Raw genomic sequence first — 20000 nt, 5'->3', positions numbered from 1 at the left:
TCTGAGTGTGTGTTTAGGCTTCTTGGTGTGTTCGTTGCCGGCCTCATTTGGAGTGTGTTCTGCTCCTGCTACCTAAGCTCTCCCCAGGAAACAGCATGCTGTGAGCATGGCCGTACCGCCGTCATCACACTACGCTGCAGCCCAGGGAGTGGAGAGCGTGGAGAGCTCACTGTACCAAGGTGTGTGTGTGTGTGTGTTACCATAAACCGGTGGGCTACATGTAGTAACCCCTGTTTATTCTACACTCCTGATGTGCCCGTGTCTGTTTTCAGTAAGTGTCCGGCGGGCACGTGCGATGGCCGGGCGTTTTACTTCCTGTGGCAGAGTTCCAGTGCGTGTCCCATTTGCACAGAGGCAGACTACCACTCGATAGAGGGCGCATGCAAGGGTGGAGTGCAGGTCACCTGTTTCTCTTTCTCTCTTCTCTCAGTTCACCCGCAGTTTGTTAGCTGAACCTTTTCTTTTCTGCCTCCCGACTCATTTCTCTCACCTGTACATTAGGACACCCTGTATGTGTGGAACGAGCCAAAGCTTTGTACTAAAGGGGTGTCACTTCCTGAGAAGAGCTCCGCCCCCTGCGAGGCAGTCCCCCTATGGCTGAAGGTTGGAATAGGGGGCGGAGCCTTCATGGCTGTCCTCCTCATTTCTCTCACGTGTTACTTCTGGAAGAAAAACAAGAGGTGACTAACCTGTATCAATCAAGGTCCAAGACCAATCATAACTGGCAAAATTAGACGGTTATTCATTTATTCATTTTCTGTCCAATAGGCTGGAGTATAAGTATTCCCGCCTCGTGATGTCGGCCAATAAGGAATGCGAGTTGCCGGCAGCAGACAGCTGTGCACTGGCAGAAGGAGAAGGGGAGGAGAACGAAGATGATGTTGTTTATTCCAACACTCCGTCACTACTGGGCAAACTGAAAGCGATCGCCAGCAAGGTCAGAAAGCACATTACTATACACTGGGATGTAGCTATACCTCTGGGGCATCTCCCGCTTCAAATATCCCCAAGTGGGAAGTAAAAACTCTGCATGTTCAGTTAAATTAATAACGAGGATGCGGAATCATTGTAAGCAAAAACTGCAATGATGTTCAACTGGCATGTGCAGCAGGTTCACGTCCTGCATGAACTTCTGAGTGGACCCGGTGCTGACCGTGCTGTCCAGATACAGTTACACTGCAATGCTGTAAGACGCCTCTCTGTGTTCAGAAGCAGGTGGAGAACAGCGAATCTGTCCAGCTGAAGTCCTCTCAGACAGAGAGCTGGGTGTGGGGATAGTGGTCCAGCATCACGGCGTCCCCGCCGCAAGACACTTGGTGCGGACAGAGGGACAAAGAGGCAGGGACTCTCATCTGCTTGCCTGAGCGCCTGACCTTTTCCCTCTCCCCCTCGTCCCCAACCAATCCGACCACGCCTGGACAATCCTCCCAACACCTCTTGTTTACATGTACCTTTAGGTTTTAGCGTGTACACTTTAAAACACTTCCACTCCACCAACATCAAACAGCAGTTACTGTTTTTATTTAGATACACAAACATGACAAGATCTTATACAAACACGATTAAGTTCATATTAGCCATTGATCCCATGAACATATCTACAAAGCAGCGAGTCTCAGAGAAACATTATCTGCCTCAAAGTAAATCCGCCATTAGTCGCCTGTTGACTGTAAGGATACATATTCGAGTGATGAGTGCTGCTGTAGCTTTTGCATGATGTGGTCAACAGAAGTGAACTCGGTGGGGACAAACGGGTCCACCACGGTACTTGTCAAAAGGCCGAGATGTGACAGGCACACCGGCCACAACTCCACATCCCACTGGAAGTTCAGTACACTCTGTGCCCAGGAGCTGAAATAAGGGAGACCTCTCAGCAGAGAGAATTGGTCTTCGTTCATGTCACTCCTGGGTGTAAATAACGGCACTGTTAACAGGTTCTGCAGAGTGAACTTAAAAACAATGTGTGCGTAAAAATATGCTGTGTGTGAGAGGTGTGTGATGAAAAACTCCTTTGAGTTAATGTTCTTTTGTTGTCTTAGTCATAGACACAAACACATCCAGCCAACAGAGGGAGCCAGAGGGAGCCTTACAGAGAGAGAGAGAGAGAGAGAGAGAGAGAGAGAGAGAGAAAGAACTAGAGACAGAAAGAACTAGAGAGGACTAGAGAGAAAGAACTAGAGACAGAGAACTAGAGCGAGATAACTAGACAGAAAGAGAGAGAGAGAGAGAGAGAGAGACAGAGAGCTAGTGTTCTCCAGAGATCACCTCCAGGCCCCTCCCCCATCTGCTGAGATGGGAGTGCTGTCTTCTCCCTTTCCTGTTACCATAGATACTGTGGAGGACAAGACCCAGTGCTGTTTTCTACTTTCTGCTTTGTAATGTTGTGTATTTTGGGCTGTAAAGAGTTTTGGGCTGTACAGAGCTCTTGTTGAAATATTTCTAATTGTGTATTTCCTCTCCCCGAATGCCACTTAGCCAACGCTTTAATAAACTTTCAGAGTGCTTTACACTGTGGTCTTGGGGGATGGTGAGTAATGTGCTCTCTGAGCACAGCCACATACTTCACCCAGCAGCGGCCGACACAGGTACCTACTGCACAAAACTCGAGCTCTAACCTCACACCACTGTACTGGTGTTTCTGCTCTTTATCGGGCACGTTTCCAGCTAGTCAAGAGAGAGACGACACAGAGGCAAAACAAATGATTCCTCCCATGCGGAAAAGGAAGGATTTGTTTTACTGGAAGTCATCCATCATCCCCCTACTGACGTCATTTGCCTTGGACAACAGAAGAAAGCTTTGCAGCTCAGAAGTAAATGACAGGAGACACTGCCAGCGAAGAAGAAACAGGCCGTTTGAGTTCGCCGGGAGGCCTCTGGCTTATAGCGCACTGGATAGTGTCTCAAAGAATACAATCATACCCTCAAGTACAAATACATGGAGAAAAGTTAGCAATCAATAAGTACTCTACATATGAAAGTGTTTATGAACTTAAGAACTTAAGCTTATGAACTTATGAAGAGATAAATCTGCTTTAAATGTGCACGTTCATGTTTCTTTAAAAGAGAGCTCTTTATTGATCTCTCGCTCACCATTATATATATATATATATATATATATATATATATATATATATATATATATATATATATATATATATATATATATATAAACTGTCAGAGAGAGAGAGCACAAATTGTCTAGTAAAAAGGCAAAATGACTGCCAACCCATGCTGAAAACATGCCATTTCCACTCGACATACACACTAACAAAGTATACTTACAATCAACAGCACCATATTCATCTAATATCTATAGGATGCACTTGTGAACAACTGTACAGTATATGCTTGTGACGGCTGGATGCCATGTGTACAACATGCCTAAAGAATCAATATACGAGCAAATTTGTGACTTCTAGAGAGAGAGGGAGAGAGAAGGAAGACAAAATGGAGAGAGAAGGACAGAAGGAGAAGCTGAGTGTGTGTGTGTGTGTGTGTGTGTGTGAGAGAGAGAGAGAGAGAGAGAGAGAGAGAGGGAGAAAGAGAGATCCATTTTGTAAAAGGGACAGGTTCTTGTCTCAATGTCTCTGTCTTGGCTTGTGAACATTTTCAGAGTTCAAAGGTATACTTAAAAAATTGTTGTGTTGTGTGAAGAGTCATCTGTTCTTCTTTAAAATACCTTGCATTTAGGTTTTCTTCCTCTGTGCAGACCTCAACAGCTGTTTCTGAACTGGAACAGTCCTTTAACAGTTTTGTGAAGATATGTTTTCAAAATACAATATAAAATAATTGGACATCAAAAACAAGTACTGTAAAGTTCCCCATAATGCGCAATATCCAAGAAAGGTAAGAAGCATGAAGCAGTACAGAATAACTGCACTCTGGGAGTTGAAGTTTTCTGCGAGGCAGCTCTTCTAGGCATCATATTTCTTCCCTGACCTGTGGATCTGCTGGTACAGGGTCATGGAGAACGCCATGCCAAGGAGCTGCAAGCGACAGGAAATGATGTCAGCACTGAGCTTTTACAGGACAGAACCTTTATGATGTCACTGGATGTCACTCAGTATGAGCAAATATGAACAGATCGGGGAATGAGTAATATCAGTGACTACCAATGCATCCACATGAGTGTATCCAAATCAGTGGCATTTAGGTGTGTGTTTGTGTGTGTGTGGGGGGGGGGGGGGGGGGTGTATTACATACCTGTATGACAAGGACACACAAAGCAATGGTGCCCAAGAGGTGTTTGTTATCGTCTAGCCAGTCCACAACCTTTTCGTAGCAACCCTAGGGGTCAAAGCACCATCATTAGCACCAGGCCCCCAGAAATGTGGGTGTAGTTCATGAGCACAGCTGCCACCTCCACCCACAGCTGCCACTCCCCCTGCCGCCCACACCACTCACCCGGGACCAGAAGACATTGCTGGCATTGCGGCCACACTCGTTATAATGCTCCTGACAGCATCGGTCTGGCACCGTCTTATCCGGCAGGGCGTCGTGCCAGTCTGTGTGCCCAGTTACACCACAGCACTGCCACTAAAGAGTGGGAGGGAGGAGAGATGGATGAAGAGGGAGAGAGGGAGTGAGAGAGGAGAGATGGATGGAGCGGGAGAGAGGGAGGGAGAGAGGAGAGATTACTTCTTCATTCAACATTTATGGGAGCACTTCTGAACTGCAGAAACAGACCTGCTAGGGCAAAAATTCTCTGAAAGGAGAATATTATTGATTTCACCCTGAAACAGAGAGAGTGAGGCTATGAAGAAACAGTGTATTAATATTCATAAAAGGACGTCTCTTCTTGCAGGACAAAATTTAAAAACATCAATACAGAAGTATGATTTTTACACACTACTCCCTCAGGTCCGTGGTAAAAGAGTTCGTCCAGTGGCGAACTCTTTTATCTACACATTACACAAGATAGATATAATAAAGTCTGATTTCCATTATATTTTCAGAATGCAACCTGAAATGTCCAGTGCCTAAATTGTCACGTTCAGATCGACATTTACTCTGTCCTGACTTTACAGAGTCATGATTTATAGACATAAATTCATGACTTTACAGACTGATGATTTCCACACACAAATGCCTGATTTTACAGACACCATCAAATGCAGACACCCACCTTAGAAATACTTAGACTGGTACTGGAACACACACACACACACGCGCGCACACACACGCGCACACACACACACACACACACACACACACACACACACACACACACACACACACACACACAGAGCCCTACCTCGGCCTGTATAATGTTCCATGCATTGCGAAGACCAATGTTGTTGTCTGTGTTGTACAGCTGTAGACCCTCTTTAAGATCCTGCTGGGCATTCGCACTCACCTGTAGGACAACGATTACATTAGGACGGTGGTCAATGTGTGTGTGTGTGTGTGTGTGTGTGTGTGTGTGTGTGTGTGTGTGTGTGTGTGTGTGTGTGTGTGTGTGTGAGCGAGAGTGCAGTGACCGTGTGGCGCTTTACCTTGTCTGTGTACACAAAGAACAAAATGAGCAGAATCAACTCTGCTGCAAGAATGATCAACAGCACGATGAAGAACTGGGGAGTGACAGCAAACCAGAACCAGTTAGGGAAAAAAGACTTGCACAATATATTCTACACAGTTACTACAATCCCATAAAACGCATCAATGTCACGTATGAAATATATTCCTTCATATTCTCTTCTTAGTGAGCTAAGCAGCTTAGTGACAAAACCCAACTGCACCCTGGGGGTTGTAGTCAACCACTCACACTCAGCAACAGACACTTGTTCTCCTTGATGGCGCCCATGCATCCCAGGAAGCCTGTCACCATGACGATGGACCCCAGGATGATGACCAGATTGGCAGCGGAGAGGGAGGGGAAGGAGGGTGAGAAGGTGGCGAAGCTGCCCTGGGACACCGAGAGCCAAATGCCCACACCCAGCAGCCCACACCCCGCCAGCTAGAGGGGGAGGGCACAAACGCAGAATTAATACCCCATCACTAATCATTAATACCCGCACCACTACGTAAACCCCAGGAGATCGAGCGGTCTTGGTTCACGGAGGGGAGGGTTTACTTCAGGGTAGCGCTGCCATCACTCCGTGAAGCTCTCTTATCGATCCGAGTGCCTGTTCCATGCTGTGATGTATGAACTGTACTTTGCGTGTGCACTTTGCAAACTTCCAGAAATAGCATGATACTTGTATCGTCAAGTATGACAAAGTTATATAAATACTAATGAAATGCAAAAAAACACGTGTGTGTGTGGGTTGTAATGGAATGAATGCATTTAAGCACTTTTTTTTAAATCCAGAAATCACATCTGAGTAATTTCATGCAAATGCAATACAGTCACTCAAGTGCACTCAAATGTGTTCCAAACCTGGCCAATTGAAACACATTTTTAACAGATTTTCAACTGATATAGGTCACAGTCACATCACAGATCAACAGGATTCCATATGTAGCTCTTGCGTATTTGATGCAGTTATAAAAACATATCTAAATAAGTCACTTGAAAAAGATCCTATGCTGTGCACATGATGGGGCATGAGGCTGCCTGTCTGTCTCTCACAAGGGGGGGACTGGCTGTCTGTCTCTCGGACGGGGGGGGACTGGCTGTCTGTCTCTCACAAGGGGGGGACTGGCTGTCTGTCTCTCGGACGGGGGGGGACTGGCTGTCTGTCTCTCACAAGGGGGGGACTGGCTGTCTGTCTCTCGGACGGGGGGGGACTGGCTGTCTGTCTCTCGGACAGGGGGGGACTGGCTGTCTCTCGGACGGGGGGGGGGGGGAGAGGCTGGCTGTCTGTCTCTCAGACGGGGGGGAGGGGCTGGCTGTCTGTCTCTCGGACGGGGAGGGGACTGGCTGTCTGTCTCTCGGACGGGGAGGGGACTGGCTGTCTGTCTCTCGGATGGGTAGGACTGGCTGTCTGTCTCTCTCTGACTGTTCAGATATCTAGCTGGCACTCTGATCTCTGTGAGTCTTCAGCCATCCCGAGCAGGCCAGAGAAGTTTGGCAGAGTGCCAGACAAGCGGATGACAAAAATGAAGGATAATGAGAATCTCATTTTGGACAAGTGCGAAAGAAGAGGAGAAGTAAAGAGAGGATGTCTGTTCTGCCACAGGAAAGTGTGCATGCAACGCCAGAGGAAAGGACAGCAGTGTCTCTGTCTGCAATGGCAAACACTGTTAGATTGACTTGAGTTTAGCATTCTCTCTGCATCAATTCTCACAAAACACACACACACACACACACACACACACACACATATATATATATAGTTAGTCTGGGCTGAATATACTGTGCAGGTATGAAAAAGCAGCCTAATGTGCATTCTTCACAAAAAACACAAATTGTTGTTGACTGTCAGTGGATGGATGTGCTTTTAAAGATCACTTCTATTTTGTTTTTCTATCGTGCGCACACACACACACACACACACACACACATTCACACACAAACACGCACACATGAATCGATCACAGAGACAAGTGAATTCTCCTTAAATTTCAGCATGCAGATAAATAAATATATAACAATTAAGAGGCAAAGAGACAAAGACACTGAGGAAGACAGTTCAGCACTCAGTACCTATAGAACACTGAGGAAGACAGTTCAGCACTCAGTACCTACAGAACACTGAGGAAGACAGTTCAGCACTCAGTACCTACAGAACACTGAGGAAGACAGTTCAGCACTCGGTACCTATAGAACACTGAGGAAGACAGTTCAGCACTCAGTACCTACAGAACACTGAGGAAGACAGTTCAGCACTCAGTACCTATAGAACACTGAGGAAGACAGTTCAGCACTCAGTACCTACAGAACACTGAGGAAGACAGTTCAGCACTCAGTACCTACAGAACACTGAGGAAGACAGTTCAGCACTCAGTACCTATAGAACACTGAGGAAGACAGTTCAGCACTCAGTACCTACAGAACACTGAGGAAGACAGTTCAGCACTCAGTACCTACAGAACACTGAGGAAGACAGTTCAGCACTCAGTACCTACAGAACACTGAGGAAGATAGTTCAGCACTCAGTACCTACAGAACCAGGCATAATAGTAGTGCCACTTCTTTCCTAATATCTGAATCCTCTGTTCTGAATCACACTGTGTGTGTGTGTGTGTGTGTGTGTGTGTGTGTGTGTGTGTGTGTGTGTGTGTGTGTGTGTGTGTGTTCGTTCAGTAAATGCCAGCATTGCTTTATGCCTGATATATGAAAGTGTGAGCAGAGAGACTCATTGAAACATTGGTCAAACAAATGAAACCTGAATTCAGAGTTTAAATTAAATCAGTTATTCATTTGCTCACTCAGACATAACACACAGACACACACAGACACAGATATGACACACACTTGCTCACAGACATCACACACCCACTCACTCACAGACATCACACACTCAAACCGACATGACACACACACTTACTCACATACATAACACACTCACAGACATGACACACTCGCTCACAGACATGCCACACTCGCTCACAGACATGACACACAGACAGACAGACAGACAGACACACACACACACATGAAACACTATGAAGAAAAAACTACATGCCCATGTAGTAAAATAACCAAGCCTGAAGTTGACTGTAGATAAGTGAATCTCCCAAAAGACCCTCTCACTGTCCTTCTGTGTGTGTGTGTGTGTGTGTGTGTGTGTGTGTGTGTGTGTGTGTTGAGAGAGAAAGCAAGCAAGCATTTTGAACTCTGTTTTCAGAGAATCTGACAGACGTTACCTCTCTTCATGGATGATCTGAACCCTTCATACAGAGAGAAAAGCCAGCATGGACCACATATATGGACCAATCTCTGACCTCTATGCGAGTACTGCAGAACCTGCCTGATTCAGACTCTAACGTGAAATCCATACTGCAACTCATACTGAAGACCATTCTGACATCTGAGCGTCAGAAAAGCACAGATCCACCTCGCATGAACATGACCTTGGTCTTCTGCCTACATTTTACACCTGTGCGCGCACACGCACACACACACACACACACACACACACACACACACACACACACACACACACACGCACACACTTTTGATGTATGTATGCAGCGAGGCAGCTACTCACCCAGAAGAGCAGGTTGAAGAGGAACATGGAGTATTTGACACAGCACACACACCCGCGCGCCATCCTGGGCTTCTCCAGCTCTAGCAGGAAGACAAAGGACAGGTCCAGGTAAAACACCAGGAAGCGTCCGCCCGCAGAGAGACTGCGCGGGGCCGTCTTCTCGCCCCCCTCCGGGGCCACCCTGCCCTGCTCTCTGGGCCCCCTGCAGCCAGAGAAAGCGCCCATGGCCAGGCGGTGACCCCGTCGGGCGGCCCGGGAGAACTCCTGCTCTGTGCTGTCCAGCGAGGGGCTCCGTGGAGCGCCCGGGTCCGAGCTGGGATCATGCCGCTCCATCTTCAGAGCTGGAGCCCAGGCAGGACATGGTTCAGACACTCACACCTTCTCACACACGCACGCCTTTCTCCAAACGTCGTAAGTGAGCATTAGATTGCTAGCTGCCAGGATACAGGTGGACTACTTCAGAGAAGCCCTCTCTGATGGCTCGGGCTGCCCGTCTTTACACACACTCGCAAAAGCTCGCAGGTCAGCAGAGCTTTCAAAGCTTCAAACACATCCCAAAAATGTCCCAGACCGTCCTGCGCGGGGTGTCCTGGGTGAGCGGTAACCCTGCCGTCTCCCGCTAGTCCTCCCCGAGCAGCGGCGCGTCCTCTGCAGGCGGAGGGGACTTGTGCTCCCTCTCCATCTCCACTGCTGGAGGACTCCCTCGTGCTGCTGTATTGACTCAGCAATCTGCTGCCATCCACGCTGCCGTCTCTCTCCTGTGGCAAACTAATGCACCATCCTCACCTCACACTCTCGATATGTCTGTCCCCCTTTCTCTCTTACTCTCTCTCTCCCTCCACCCATCCATCCATCCCTCCCTCACTCGCTCACTCTCCCTCCCTCCCTCCTTTACCCCCCCACCCCCCCCCCCCCCCCCCCCCCATCATTCTCCTGTGGGTCAGCCAACACGACTGTGAACTGCTGGATTTATTTCCTCCCCCTTCACAGATACTTTACAGAAGATACGGTTTTTTTTCTCTTTTTTTTATTTTTACGAGGCTTCATTCATATTCAGTGTGTGTGTGTGTGTGTGTGTGTGTGTGTGTGTGTGTGTGTGTGTGTGTGTGTGTCAAAGCAAATGGAGAGGAGGATGGTTAAAAATGGAGAGAGCATATTAACAGGACATGGAGTGCAAAATGTAAAACAATAAGAACGGTAATAATAGTAATAACAGCAGTGTAGACCGAGAGGAGAGCAGATCTGTGTGGTTATCTGTGTGTGTCTGTAGCCGTGTGTGTGTGTGTGTGTGTGTGTGTGTGTGTGTGTGTGTGTGTGTGTGTGTGTGTGTGTGTGTGTGTGTGAGATTATATCTGGTCATGTCACTCAGTCAGACTCCCACTGTGATGACAGATCGGGAGAGCGTGCTTCAAATTGTGTGTACACACACACACACACACACACACACACACACACACACACACACACACACAAACACCATATGCAGTGGACACCATCCCACACGACTGCACACATCCACATACAGACTGGCAGACACAGAGAGGGAAAGAGAAGGAAAGAGAAAGAGAGTGTGTGAGCGAGAGAGTGTTTGTGTGAGAGTGTGTGTGTGAGAGAGAGACAGTGGCTTTGGCAAGGTCAGGCAGGCCACACCCTGGAGGCGTGAAATGATATAAATGTTAAAGTGGGCCTCCACCCTGTGGTGGTGAAGCCCCAGAGATCTACACTACACCACTGGAGAGAGAGTCTGACCACCAGTGAACATGCCTGCTGACCTGGGAAAGTGTGTTGCTATGGCAATGAGTCATGATCATGTGCAAGTCCTCTTTTTTCATTTTTTTTACAAAACTGATATAGAAAAAACACACACACACACACACAGACACACACACATTCTGTGCATCATACACACACTGTACACACAGATATGTGGCCCCCCTACCACAAACATGCATAAATGCCAATATCAAGCAGAAGTCTTATAAACGTTTGCAATCTGTTGTGAAAAGTGACTTTGTTTTAAAGTTTATACAAGGAAAAACACTTCCTACATTTTAAATAAGTAATGCATAAATAAGTGATAAATGATAAATAGATATGAGCATTAGATTGGAACCAATGGTTAGTAACAATGCCAAAGAACACTCACCACTCACTCATCACTCACCACTCATCACTCACCACTAATAACTCATCACTAATCACTCATCACTAATCACTCATCACTCACCACTAATCACTAATCACTCACTCATCACTCACCACTAATCACTCACCACTAATCACTCATCACTCACCACTAATCACTCACTCATCACTCACCACTCACCACTAATCACTCAACCACTAATCACTCATCACTCACTCACCACTCACCTACCACTCATTACTCACTCATCACTCAACACTCTCTCATCACTCAACACTCTCTCATCACTCAACACTCTCTCATCACTCAACACTCTCTCATCACTCACTCATCACTCAACACTCTCTCAACACTCAACACTCACTCAACACTCTCTCATCCTAAAGTCCTTCCACTGTTGAACAAGGCTGAGTGAAGCAGGTCTCGTGTAGTCCAGCCTCTTTTACTTCCGTTTTATGCATCAAGACATGCTGATTAAAATAATCTGGTCCTCAGCAGGTCTAGAAATGACGTAAATAAAAACACTAATCCACATCACCACAAATTCTACCGGGTATCTGTCCAAAGTGCTTCTTCACATGAAGAAGTGACGTGTGAAACTAAACACACCCTGTGAATCAACAGCTTGTAGAAGCACCTTTAGCAGCGAGGACTTGAAGTAGTTGTTTTCTGCATGACTCTCAGTCTCTCTCATCAGTCCGGAGGAACTGGCCCATTCTTCTTTACAACTCTGATTCAGTCCATTGAGATTTATGGACATTTCTTCATGGGCAGTTCCCTTAAGGTACTGATGCAGCGTTTCATTTGGGTTCAAGTCTGGCCTTCGACTGGGTCTCCCTGCAACACTCTGGCCCTGTTCTTTCTCAGCCGTTCAGCTGTAGATTTGCTGGTGTCATTTGGATCGCTGTTCTGGTGTTCGAGTGAATTCTAAAATGTCTGGGACGTCCATGCCTGGGACGAATGGCAACAACAGCGGTGTCTCAAAGATCAATGCTGATGCCGATGCATCACATTAACACACACCCGAGTGCTCCAGACGAGCAAACTGCGTCTGCTTTTATAGGGGTGGACACACACACTGATGAGCTCATCAAGGGTGTTTGATTAACAGCTCCTGGCTGTACTTACCCTCTTAATCCCTGTAGAAGCTGTAAGGGTGTATTAAATTTTTCACACACTGCCTCTGCATTTTGGCCACATTTCTGTTAAATGAATAACGACAGTGTAATTAGTCCTGTGTTGTTCATCATCTGAGCTTGCATTTACCTCAGGACCTGGTAAGGTCCAGGTGATTTTCATCATGTCCTGATACATAAAACCGCAAGATTCTAAGAGGGTGTATTTTTTCACATTACTGGTTACTGAACTTTGATCCACCACTCTTTCTAAACCTGCAGTATTGCGTGAATGTGCTAGTGTTGATGTGAGTGCACATGCCCTGACAAGCATCTACCCCGTGTGGAAACAGACCGTGCAGTCCTGTTTGTTTGTTTGTATATGTGTGTGTGTGTATGTGTGTGCGTGAGTGAGAAAATGCTGACTCACTGTTCCAGAGCCGTATGGGAAGGATGCGTATAGGATGTCATTAGAAACAGATGAGTGACTTTGTTGAATCTCAGGACAACACTGCACATCAGACTATTTTAGCTCCAACAGAGAAGCCTATTTTACCATAAGCAGTGTTGCGAATAACGCCGTTAAAAATAACGGCGTTAGGTAACGTCGTCATTTTGTCAGTAACGGGATAATATAATTAGTTACTTTTCCTGTCGTTACAACGCCGTTTACGTTACTGGTCATTAAAAGCGGTGCGTTACTATATATTGATATACTAACAGTAATCCGAGCGGACCGCTGCCCAGGCTAGTGAGAAGTAACAGATCTCGATAGGTCACAGTTCTCGGTGTAACACCTGTTTAACTTAACAAGTCAGTAAGCGTTTGGCTAAGGCAGCGTTATGATAGCCAATCAGAGCCAGTGTTTTTACACGCGCGCCGAAGCACGCGAGTGACACGACACAAACGGAGAAGAGGCCGAAATGGCGTCAGGTGCAAGCCGAAGAAAACTAGTACTTTCAAGGCGATATAAACATTATTTAAGAAAATACTTGAAGTTCCTGAATGTCTACCAGACTGGGTATTTGATTTATTTAATTAAGAATAGAGGTTTTATTGTTAAGTTTACTTCTGTTGTAAACAAACCAGTTGTCTCAGGTTGAGAGAATTTAATTTAATTTCATAGATGTAAATGCACTTTATATAGTGTAACTGTTTACTTTTGCTTTTTTTTTTCCAAAGATTTTGGGATTTTAAAGGATTTTATCCTGCACTGGTCTGTGGATGTGCAATAAATATCAAAAGTTAAACAATTTTCTGATCTACTCATTTCAACTGACTGTGAAAACTGCTTAAAAAAAACTTAATTGGCATATAACCTTTTTTTAACTGTAACGCAAATAGTTACTTTCCCTGGTAACGAGTTACTTTTATTATAGAGTAATTCAGTTACTAACTCAGTTACTTTTTTGAACAAGTAGTGAGTAACTATAACTAATTACTTTTTTAAAGTAACGTTCCCAACACTGACCATAAGTGAGAGACACAGACATGCTTATGTAAACACACACACACACACACACACACACACACATGCTCTGTACACCTCTGCTTTGGTGTGTACTAGATTACAAGAACTTTGAAGATCTGGGCCTAAGAAAGAAAGCCAGTAAATCTGTATGTGTGGGACCACCGATCTGTATCTGTACATTATATGTATGTGTTTGTGTGTTAAGATTGAGCCTGAAATATTTTGTTCCCAAATATCTGTGTCCCTACACACACACATACACACACACACTGAGATTCTTTAGGATTTGTTATCAAACAACTCAAAGTAAGGAGAAGGACTTGCCAGACAGACAAACAAACAGACAAGCAAGTAAACATCCTGAGGCTGAATTTAAAGGAAACACAAAGACAGATCGCCAGGGCCTTCCTGCTGGCTGGTGTTTATGCGTTGGCCCTGAGGGCCTCCCAAAAACAGCTCCCAAAAGTCCCCATGACCATCAGTACAGCCACACAGGGCTTTACAGCCAAGGACACAGAAAGGCATAATAAGAGTCTTCTTAGTTTCTCTTTGGTGGGCTGAGAGGGACGCATTGCCTCATTTTCAAGGGTGTCGCAGTGGACCACAAGCTGCAGTTTTAGTCACAATCTTCCATCTGTGTTTCTTGGAAGAATCACAACAACATTTGGTTCACCAAATGACACCGAATCTTGGGTCAAAATCATCACGTCAGAAGTAAGTCAGCATCTTTGCGTTGACTGCATAGCAGTATCATAGCTTGCCATAAGATATTTTTAGGACGACAAGGTTCTTTAAATAGATTTGTTTATACGTTGTGTATTTTACATTGTATATTTGTATATTCTATTAATTCTATATGTATGCACTATAAATATGTATAAGGGGAATTGGTAATAATTTGTTTTACAAAAGAGTCTTTTGTAGCAATAGGAGCAGAAGACCACTAAATGGAACTACTGAACGGAACAGTTTAACTACTGAACGGAACAGTTTAACTACTGAATGGAACACTATAATTACTGCTTTCTGGAGCATCAGCATTGCTCAAAACCTGGGCAGAGATGAAAAAGCTCTCAGGTACACAGTCCTGAACACTGTATTGCAGCACGTAGAGCACTGTACAGCAGGTCCAGGCCTGCTATACCTTCACATGTAATTTCCACATAGAGCGTAGCCCACACACTTCATAATATCCTTGAAGAACCAACAACCTCACCATCTCCTCACACAGGTCATCAGGTGAACACTTTCATCCGTGGCCTTTTGCTGAATAAAACAATTTCTGGGTGGCACGTTACAGGCAGTACAGGAGATCCGAAAAAGCTGCAAATGTTGCGTTACAGTTACGATGAAGATTGATCTGATTTTCTGGTCCCGATGCATCATGCCTTCTAGCTAATGCCTATTTAACCAGCTCTGCACATCGCACGTCAACTCCCACACACACCCATCTCTCATCACTAATTCATGGATTTCTAACCACCCCACAAATGCTCCTGGGCACAGCGGCTTCTGCTAGCATGAGCCAGACAGCACGCGTCCCTCAGGGACAGCTTGCTCAGGGCTTTACGTAACAGCAGAAGAACGCGACAAGCGGGCCGGTCGTGCTCACGGTGACCCACGCCAACCAGGGCAGCAGAATCCAACTCTGCTCACAGTCGAGTGAAGCTGTGTGCGTGGGCAGTCTAAGAAGTTACTTTCAAAGTGTACTGCAACAGCCGGGATTCTGACTGAAGCAGTAATCAGTAAAACAAGCAAACGGGAAAACCACTCTGCCTGTAGGCGCATTTGAATTTCCTCCCGTGGCCTCAAGTCTCAGCTCAGGTATTGGGAACCCAGGTGTTCGGGAACCCAGGTGTTTGGGAACCCAGGTGTTTGGGAACCCAGGTGTTCGGGAACCCAGGTGTTCTTTTTAAATGTTGTTTTGTTCCACTTTTCAAAGGCAAATGAGGTACTAGAAAAACACCACTTTTAATTCTGCAAAATCTAAAAGTAAATCTCAGTCATTTTATTTTTCAAAATCATCTGCAATCTACCATTTCCTTCTAAGCATAATAACTACCAAATGTGCAAGCCCACTAATTACACAAAGTGCCTTTTTCAAAAAAGAGATAAAACAAATTACCCTTTTCCTTTTGACAAAGACAAAAACTTGGTGTGTGTGAGTTGAGAAGAAAACATGCCATTAAACACACACACACACACACACACACACGCTCATGAGTTTATCACACACATGGGGAGTACACACGCTCCCCCCTGGTTGAAGGATAGGGTTTCTTTGGGTATGTGTGACTTACATTAGTAATGTGCTTCTACAACAAGGACAACTGTGACCCATCAGAATCAAAGGAAACACATGTATGGCCATACAGGATGCAAACCAATGTCACTGAAGGACCGGAAGACCATGGACATGCTGAACTGAAATTAACTGCACAACAATATTATATTTTCGCGCTACAAAAAATATTGTTTTCCATTCAATTTTATGCATGTAATAAACAATTGCCGTAAGAAAAACTGTTGAAAGATGTGTACTTCTCATAATGGTTAAAACACAATAATAGGCCCGTCATATGGAGATAATAAGAAATCTTAAACAAATTGCCTCTTAACCAGGCAATACGGAATGCCAAGATTAATATGAAAGTCGAAGTATTCATCTGAACATTTATGTAAAAAAAACGATGGTCTCCTATGTGGTGACTTTGTCTCTCCTTTACGCTATATTAATAACTATCTTCTAAACCCTGTTATGCAACAGATTGCAAATAGTATCTGTTTGAAAATACGAGGCCCCCTTGTGTTACATTCTGGTAGTTAGAAATTCCTTAAAACCCCAGACGCGTTCAAACATCAGCTAAACCCATCAGACATTATGCTTGTTTATTGGGTTTTTTATAGTGAGATTATAACGTGACAAGAGTTCCCTAAGGATAAAGAAAGCGGCTTTTCTTACAGCGATTATTTAAGAAAGAAGACTTACACATCGCAGAAAACACAGATAAGGTTGTCTGATTTTTGGTTTTCAGTCTAAAATGTTGCTAAAAAATAATTGGTGTCCTAAAGATGTGATCGAGCCGCGACTCTGAACTCCTAACCGCAAAAGCGGCGCATTTAGACCATGAGGTTTGTATTGGTTAATACTTATAACCGAGTTAAGTACTTATCTGGCAAAATGAAAAAAACATCTAAATAAAGATTAAAACCTAAACAATTAAAATAAACCTACAGATCACCGTGAGCAGATCAACCAGAATAATCTAGCGTGACTTTAATGGAGCCGGACAGATGTGTTGTACGTCTGCGGCCCTTTGTGCTTCATGGACGTGGTTATTTTAACGTCCTGTAATGTAAGGGACGTATGTGGTCCAAACAGACACTTATGAGTATTAAAGTGTCCTGCGGGAAGCAGCGTGCTGTGCCAAGATGTTCTACACTGAAGCGCATCTAAAGGAGAAGGATGCGCCGGTAGCGCACATTCCTGCACGTCTCCTCACGTTTCCTCCAACACGCCACAAAACGTGCGATCACTTCAGGAGTTTCTCCGTCCAAGCGTAGTGCGTAACTTCTTCATCTTGTGAAAATGTTAGGACAGTTGGGACTAGTTTTGCCAGTAGTCCAAGTCACGCAGAAAGAAGCTAAAACGCACTTCGTCCGTGTTTAATAAGGCCACTCACCGTGCTGCGGTCGTCCTAACACACCGAGCGCCTCTCTCTCCAACTCAGGCGCTCAAGATCGCTTCACAAGCGGCGCAACTATCCTCCACTTCGGACCTTTTCGTCTTCATACAGTAAACTCTGCAGCGTCCACCATGCCTCGAGCTCGTCGGAATTTCTGTAATCGACACCTAAAGTTTGGAAAAACCTAAACCTTTAAACTTTCAACACTCGAATGATCTCCATCGTGAATCCTTTTTTTCTCTGGGACGAGCACGGAAATAGTGGAAGTTCAGAGAGATGGAAAGAGGCGTGGCCACGCAGCGCAGGGAGGGGCGAGGGGAGGGGAATACGTGCTGGGGGTGGAACACAGGCCACTGGCCCATTTACCCTACATCATCCAATTGCACACCCGGAGAGCCAACCGCAGTTTTAGACCTGCAGTTCTAGACCTGCAGTTCTAGACGTGCCGTAGTTTTAGATGTATGTAACGTAATATCCAGATAGTGTTTTAGTATGTCGCGGGAGCAGATGGAAGAATGATATTTATAAGCAATAATAATATATGATAGATATATGATAATGTCTGAAGGTCATTTTTGGGTTATCGTAATGTTTATGTCATGAAGGATGAATCTGGCAAGCGTTAGTGTGTCTTGGTTCGTTAGTTCTGGCTACCTTTATGGCTACTTAGTAGCTACTTTGATTAAATTTGAAACAACTTAAAGGAAGGAAATTAGCACTTACTACGCTACTATTAATATTAAAAGTAGTAAGCAAGCTAAAGTAGCATTTCCCCATCATTATTAACCCCTAAGAACCCAGACTATGTTCTGAATATTGATACAATTGAGCATATTAATATATGATAGACATATATTTAGTCTGCTAAATGCCATAAATGTAAATGTAAATATGATCGGTCTGAAGGTCATTTTTGTGTTATCGTAATGTTTATGTCATGAAGGATGAATCTGGCTAGCGTTAGTGTGTCTTAGTTCGTTAGTTCTGGCTACCTTTATGAGAGAAATAGTCCTGCGAACGTAAATTGTTGCCGGGGGGGGGGGGGGGTGGCGAACGTAAAATGGACACAAAAAATTTAGTATTATATTGCGATCGATCAGTGTTTGCGCCAGAGCGAACTGGTAACTCATTGAATCATAGATATGGATCAGAGGTAAATAAACTAGATTTTTTTTTCGGCGTGAGAAATCGGATGTGTGGCGTGTGAGCGAAAAACCCCAAGTATCACATAATATTTGCTAGTTGCATGCCAATGAAGGTATACGAGTAAAATAAATCACATTCTGGAAACGTATGCTTACTCACTGAAAGCATCCTGACATTATGCAATGTTTGCTGATTTTTAATACAAAATAGCCTATGCCAGTAATCCAGTAGTTTAATTAAAAATAAAATATCTTCAGGAGACAAGCTGTGTGTGTAAATGACAAAATTAATCCAAACTCCCTAAAAGAACAGGGAAAATGAGGCGTACTACTTCTATTTAAATACAAAATGTGGTGTACATTATCATTTAAAACTTGTCAAATGTTAGAGATTTGGCTAAAACAATTGAGAATCAATGGGCATATTTAACAAATAAACTCTTTATACAATGGATTATTACAATATACATGCCCCTGAGCCTACGGCATGCATTGGAAATGCTGGTCTAGAACTGCAGTTGGCTGTCGTTAGCTACATTCCGAGCCGCTAGGTGGCGCATGTCTAAAACTACAGCACGTCTAGAACTGCAGGTCTAAAACTGCAGGTCTAGAACTGCAGTTGGCTCTCCGGCTGTGCAATTGGATGCAACTCCATTTACGTCCTGCCCAACTTTGATAACGAACCCAAAACCACACGACCAGCTATATTTAGATGGAAATTGTGCGTGTCTGTGTGGCGTGAGTTTGTATGCGTGTGTGTGTGTGTGTAAAAGTAGAAAAAAGAAAGAAAGAGAGCATTACGAACATTTGAACACTGTTCAAAGTAACCATTCAAAGCAACAGTTGTTGCGACCCCTGGTGGCGCTCCCAAATTAATGCTTCACTCAGAAATAAGTGTAAATTGTTGAGTAATTTTATTCAGTCATTTTAACTGTAGTAATTACTAATTAAAAATGAATAGTGAAATATCATTTTGAAACTGTAGTTGCTTAAATTAGGCTTTAAAATCAGTTTTCACATTCACATGTGATTGCTTAAAGATACAGAGCAAAGCTGAACAAGTCAAATCTGGTTAATGAACCAAATATGTACACACTGGTATTCATAATGTATTGGTTTCATTTCAGAACTTCAAAACTATCTCCAGTCCTCGGTTCTTTCTACATCCACACTTCTGCACACGCACAATGCATTTGTTTCCCTTCCATACGTCTCCATTAGGTTATTCAATAAAAATATTATCTGTCAACATGGTTCAAGAATGACTGCATTTCTGATTTGGTTTTCTTAAAATAAATAGAATAAAAATGTGCAGAAATATAATGTATTTATGCATAGCAGG

General features: G+C 44.4%; 3 protein-coding genes across 18 annotated transcripts in view; 1 reads left to right on the top strand and 2 right to left on the bottom strand.

Moving 5' to 3' along the window:
* elapor2b (endosome-lysosome associated apoptosis and autophagy regulator family member 2b) overlaps window positions 1–1991 on the top strand; it is an 11024-nt gene extending 9033 nt beyond the window's left edge. For 2 of the 3 annotated variants that reach the window (XM_077005216.1, XM_077005218.1), the window contains 5 exons: window positions 78–179; window positions 273–399; window positions 502–680; window positions 769–937; window positions 1210–1991. In XM_077005216.1, the coding sequence (XP_076861331.1) occupies window positions 78–179; window positions 273–399; window positions 502–680; window positions 769–937; window positions 1210–1278 (646 nt within the window). In that variant the 3' untranslated portion in view covers window positions 1279–1991. The remainder of the gene's footprint in view (window positions 1–77; window positions 180–272; window positions 400–501; window positions 681–768; window positions 938–1209) is intronic. The other variant, XM_077005217.1, reaches the window with a different exon arrangement.
* tspan9b (tetraspanin 9b) lies at window positions 1506–17793 on the bottom strand. Its single transcript, XM_077005219.1, has 8 exons — window positions 17511–17793; window positions 9096–9175; window positions 5765–5956; window positions 5496–5570; window positions 5255–5356; window positions 4405–4536; window positions 4204–4287; window positions 1506–3986 (listed from the first exon to the last, which is right to left on the bottom strand). The coding sequence occupies exons 2-8, from the start codon at window positions 9156–9158 to the stop codon at window positions 3915–3917; spliced, it is 720 nt and encodes a 239-aa protein (XP_076861334.1). The 5' UTR covers window positions 9159–9175; window positions 17511–17793; the 3' UTR covers window positions 1506–3914.
* Window positions 17794–19549: 1756 nt separating this feature from the next.
* Window positions 19550–20000, bottom strand: part of mical3b (microtubule associated monooxygenase, calponin and LIM domain containing 3b) — a 23242-nt gene continuing 22791 nt past the window's right edge. For all 14 annotated transcript variants that reach the window (XM_077005199.1, XM_077005205.1, XM_077005209.1 and 11 more), the window contains one exon: window positions 19550–20000. This exon is cut by the window's right edge and continues 736 nt beyond it. The gene's annotated coding sequence lies outside the window, so the exon portion shown is untranslated.

This window comes from Brachyhypopomus gauderio, chromosome 5 (assembly GCF_052324685.1).
Source record: "Brachyhypopomus gauderio isolate BG-103 chromosome 5, BGAUD_0.2, whole genome shotgun sequence".
Taxonomy (NCBI): Eukaryota; Metazoa; Chordata; class Actinopteri; order Gymnotiformes; family Hypopomidae; genus Brachyhypopomus; species Brachyhypopomus gauderio.
The sequence above is the reverse complement of the archived record's forward strand: the minus strand, read 5'-3'. Positions and strand labels throughout refer to the sequence as shown.